We start from the raw sequence: 5,029 nt of genomic DNA, 5'->3' as shown, positions 1-5,029 counted from the left end.
CTCAAGTGATCTGCCTGCCTTGGACTCCCAAAGTGCTGGGATTACAGGATCTTAAGTAAGGGAGAGAAGAACACAAGGGGGGAAAAAGGGCTGCTAAAAAGGTTGTCTGACGCCCAGGAAACCATTTCTTACTCAGAACTGCTCCCTTCATCCACCACCCTCCATACACACAGACCACCTAGCCTTTGATTCCATCCTTTTGTCATTTGAGAAAGTGAAATGCAAATTAAATTTAAACATAAAGTTATACTGTGAAAAGTCTCACTCCCATTCTCTCTCCCTTTAGCTCAATTCCCACCTCACTCCCACCAACCACTTTATTAGTTTCTTGAGTATCCTTCAAACTTCCTTTACGCAAAAGCTGTCGTTTAAATAAAGCTAATGTTTTACAGGTGTGTTAGCAAGGTTTGAGGTGGGGCAGGGTGAAGTAGGAGACTGGGTCTTAATCATTCTGCTTTACCCTAAAGCAGTGTCCTTCGCTCACTCAAAAATAATAATCATATGTTGGGCACCTGTTATAAATCAGATACTTAATATTAACTAACTACTTTCAGCCCTTACTATGCACCAGAAATGCACTAATGCTTTACACAATTGTCCCCTTTGGTCTCCACAACAATCTTAAAAGGTTGGTTACTAATTCTCATCTTCATCTTACAAGTGAGGAAACTGAGGCACAGAAAGGTAACCTGCCCAACCAAGAGAGAGGAGCAGGGCTTTGAACCCAGGCCTGACTCCAGAGTCCCTCTTAACCATGACGCTCTACATTGGCAAACCAGATACAGTCTCTGCACCCGCTGGAACTCAGCCTAATGTGGGAGACAGGCGAGAAAAAGGCAGACAACAAAGAAATATGACATTATAGACTAAGAAAGTAACGTAAACGAAACGAATGCGCGGCTGTGACAGAATAACAACGGGGACCTACTTTAGAAAGCAGGAGGAGAGAATGTCAAGGAAAGGCCTGAGAAAATGACATTTATGATACGCTTGGGAACCGTCTGGGGGATGCAATGATGACCCCCTCCCCCACGCCCAATACACAGGGGAGAAACTCAAAGCCCATAGAGACTAAAACAAACTCTCCAGGGTCTCCCAGACATGCAGACGTGGCGCAAGGGAGGAAGGATCCAGAAACTGGGCCCAGGGTTCATACACGCCATCAGTGCCCACAGCAGCCCAGCCCCGTTCGGCTACTGACAAGGGACATCAAGCCAGCTGCTTCCCACGGCCCCGCTGCGGCTGAGAGCGTCCGGGCAGCTCACAGGGAGGCCTTGCGGCCAGCCAAGGGGGGTCTGGCCCGTCCAGCGGCGGCCTGGAAAGGCCTCTTTCCCGGTCCCTCGCCAGCTCCCGCCTGGTCCGCCCCGCCCCGCCCCTCCTGGGCCAGCCTCGTACCTGCACCGCCCGGACCAGACCCCGGCCGGTCAGCTGGCCCTGCCGCAGCTGCAAGAGAATGTTCCCGGGCCGCGGCCGGCCGCCCCATCCGCCCCAAGCCGCTACTGTGGCTGCCGACCGTCTGCCTCGGCCAGCTCCGGACCGAGCCACTGCCGGCGCCGCCGCCATGTCTCCTCGTCCGACAAACAGGAAGCAAGCGGCCTCCGGGCCCCGGAGATTTCTACGGGGCGGCGGAGGGGTCGCCGCAGCGCCCCCAGCGGGCCGTCGGCGGAGGCGCAAGCCGCGTGGCACCGTGCGCGTCGTGGAGGCTCCTGGGAAATGTAGTCCTGCGCTGCAGCGGGGCCGGTGTGAAAAGAGATAAGGTCTTTCCGGTACCTCCGGTGCCTCTGGCCCCGGGGCCCAGCATTTAGGCTAAATCTCCCGAGGTCTGAGACCAGTCCCTGCGTGCGCACTCTCCCATTTCTCCCCGCCTGTTTGGGGAGGATGCAGGCAGCTGGCCAAGAAATGATCCTGGGCTTCAGGTCAGGAGTCAGGCTCTCGAGTCTGATCCTTGCCTGCTTCTCTCAGCCTGTGACTCGCCACGGACCTCGACCAAGTCATCGCAAACTGCCCCTGCGCCTCAGTGTCCTCTTCAGGTCACCCCAGCTATAGGTCCTGGGAGCCTGATCGGTCAATCAGTAGTTCCTGGGGCTTTCTTTGCACCCGACACTGAACCATATCTGGGGAAAGGTGGAGTGTCTGGGATACAGTGGTGAGCAGAACGGCCTAGGACTCTTTATCGCGAAATGCAGGTCACAGGGGAAAACAGCAGAAAGAAACGCACAGTCTCAAACTGGCTAAGTTGTGTAACTGGATAGGTTGTTGTGAAATTAAATAATGGAAGGGAAAGGGATTAGTAAATTGTAACATCACATTCTCTGTCAAAGGGAAACCCTGTCCTAATTTCTATCCACCAGATAGCAGGTTATTTCTACTATGAGCCCACATATTCATTCTTTAAGCTAACTTCTGTGGCAGGATGGCTCTGACTCCTTGCACCCAATACACACATAATTTTTCCCTTTCTAGCAAGGGGCTTGTCATAAAAATGAAAGAGGGCCAGGCATGGTGGCTCACGCCTGTAATCCCAGCACTTTGGGAGGCCAAAGTGGGTGGATGGCCTGAGCTCAGGAGTTTGAGACCAGCCTGGCAACATGGTGAAATCCTGTCTCTACTAAAATACAAAAAATTAGCCTGGCATGGCGGCATGCGCCTGTAGTCCCAGTTACTCCAGAGGCTGAGGCAGGAGAATTGCAAGAGCCCTGGAGGCAGAGGTTGCAGTGAGCCAACCACTGCACTCCGGACAGAGGGAGAATCCGTCTCAAAAAAAAAAAAAAAGTGGGGGGCGGGGAGAGCTAAGTGTGATGTAAGAGGGAATGGTGAAGATTGTGACTCAACTAAGATGGCTGTAACTAATTGTTCAAACCAGAACACTTTAAAGAACGAATAGACACAATAAATAATTACCTCTGGACAGTAGGCATAAAAGGGACTCTCCCAGGTGAACAGGCATTCTGGTTAGCATCCTCATACTCCATCTAAAAGAAGTGGTCTCACCATCCTTCTTTATAGAACTAGAAAGAAAAAAATCCTAAAATTCATATGGAACTAAAAAACAGCCTGCATAGCCAAAGCAAGAATAAGCAAAAAAGAATAAATCTGAGGCCAAGCGCAGTGGCTTGCTCCTGTAATCCCAGCACTTTGGGAGACTGAGGCAGGTGGATCATCTGAGGTTGGGAGTTTGAGATCAGCCTGACCAATACGGAGAAACCACATCTCTACTAAAAATACAAAAATTAGCTGGGTGTGGTGGTACATGCCTGTAATCCCAGCTACTCGGGAGGCTGAGGCAGGAGAATCGCTTGAACCCAGGAGGGTTGCCACGAGCCGAGATCGCGCCATTGCACTCCAGCCTGGGCAGCAAGAGCAAAACTCCATCTCAATAAATAAATAAATAAATAAGAAAAGTCTGGAGGCATCACATTACCTGACTTCAAACTATACTATAAGGCCATAGTCACCCAAACAACATGGTATTGGTATAAAAATAGGCACATAGATCAATGGAACAGAATAGAGAACACAGAAACAAAGCCAAATACTTTTAGCCAACTGATCTTCCACAAAGCAAACAAAAACATAAAGTGGGGAAATGACATCTTTTTCAACAAATGGTGATAACTGGCAAGCCACAAGATAAAACTGGATCCTCATCTCTCACTTTAATCAAAAATAAACTCAGCTGGGGGCAGTGACTCACACCTGAATCCCAGCACTTTGGGAAGCCAAGGCAGGCAGATCACTTGAGGTCAGGAGCTGAAGACCGGCCTGGCCAACACAGTGAAAACCCGTCTCTACTAAAAATACAAAAATTAGCCAGGTGTGGTGGTGGGCATCTGTAATCCCAGCTACTCAGGAGGCTAAGGCAGGAGAATCACTCAAACCCAGGAGGCAGAGGTTGCAGTGAACTATGATCATGCCATTGCACTCCAGCCTGGGCGACAGATACTCCATCTCAAATAATAATAATAATAATAAACTCAAAATGAATCAAGGACTTTTAATCTAAGACCTGAAACCATAAAGATAACATTGGAAAAACCCTTCTAGACATTGGCTTAGGCAAATACTTCATGACCAAGAATCCAAAAGCAAATGCAACAAAAACAAAGATAAATAGATGAGACTTAATTAAACTAAAAACCTTCTGCATAGCAAAAGAAACAATCAGCAGAGTAAACAGACAACCTACAGAGTGGGAGAAAATCTTACATCCAACAGAGGATTAATAACTAGAATCTACAAGGAACTCAAACAAATCAGCAAGAAAAAAACAAGCAATCTCATCAAAAAGTGAGCTAAGGGCATGAAGAGACAATTCTCAAAAGAAGATATACAAATGGCTGACAAACATGAAAAAATTCTCAACATCACTAACGATCAGGGAAATGCAGATCAAAACCACAATGCCATACCACCCTGCTCCTGCAAGAATGACCATAATCAAAAAGTAATAGAAGTCGGGTGGATGTGGTGAAAAGGGAACAACACTGCTGGTGGGAATGTAAACTGGTACAACCACTATGGAAAACAGTATGGAGATTTGTTAAAGAACTGAAAGTAGAACTACCATTTGATCCAGCAATCCTACTACTGGGTAACTACCCAGAGGAAAAGAAGCTGTTATTCAAAAAAGATACTAGCACATGCATGTTTATAGCAGCACAATTCATAATTGCAAAAATATGGAACCAGCCTAAATGTCCATAATCAATGAGTGGGTAAAGAAATTGTGGTACATATGGCCAGGCGCGGTGGCTCACGCCTGTAATCCCAGCACTTCGGGAGGCCGAGACAGGTGGACCACAAGGTCAGGAGATCAAGACCATCCTGGCCAACATGGTGAAACCCCTTATCTACTAAAAATACAAAAAAATTAGCTGGGCGTGGTGGCACACGCCTGTAGTCCCAGCTACTCGGGAGGCTGAGGCAGGAGAACTGCTTGAACCCAAGAGGTAGAGATTGCAGTGAGCCCAGATCGTGCCGCTGCACTGCAGCCTGGACAACAGTGCAAGACTCTGTCTCAAAAAAAAAA

General features: G+C 48.4%; 1 protein-coding gene across 4 annotated transcripts in view; it reads right to left on the bottom strand.

The window, feature by feature from the left end:
• LOC108292637 (transient receptor potential cation channel subfamily C member 4 associated protein) overlaps positions 1 to 1,647 on the bottom strand; it is a 78,813-nt gene extending 77,166 nt beyond the window's left edge. For all 4 annotated transcript variants that reach the window (XM_017513643.2, XM_037733092.1, XM_017513662.2 and 1 more), the window contains exon 1: positions 1,396 to 1,647. In XM_017513643.2, the coding sequence (XP_017369132.1) occupies positions 1,396 to 1,563 (168 nt within the window). In that variant the 5' untranslated portion in view covers positions 1,564 to 1,647. The remainder of the gene's footprint in view (positions 1 to 1,395) is intronic.
• Between the last annotated feature and the right edge of the window lie 3,382 nt (positions 1,648 to 5,029).

The sequence above is a fragment of the Cebus imitator genome, unplaced genomic scaffold, assembly GCF_001604975.1.
Source record: "Cebus imitator isolate Cc_AM_T3 unplaced genomic scaffold, Cebus_imitator-1.0 Scaffold18, whole genome shotgun sequence".
Lineage (NCBI taxonomy): Eukaryota > Metazoa > Chordata > Mammalia > Primates > Cebidae > Cebus > Cebus imitator.
This window is presented reverse-complemented; position numbering and strand designations above follow the sequence as displayed.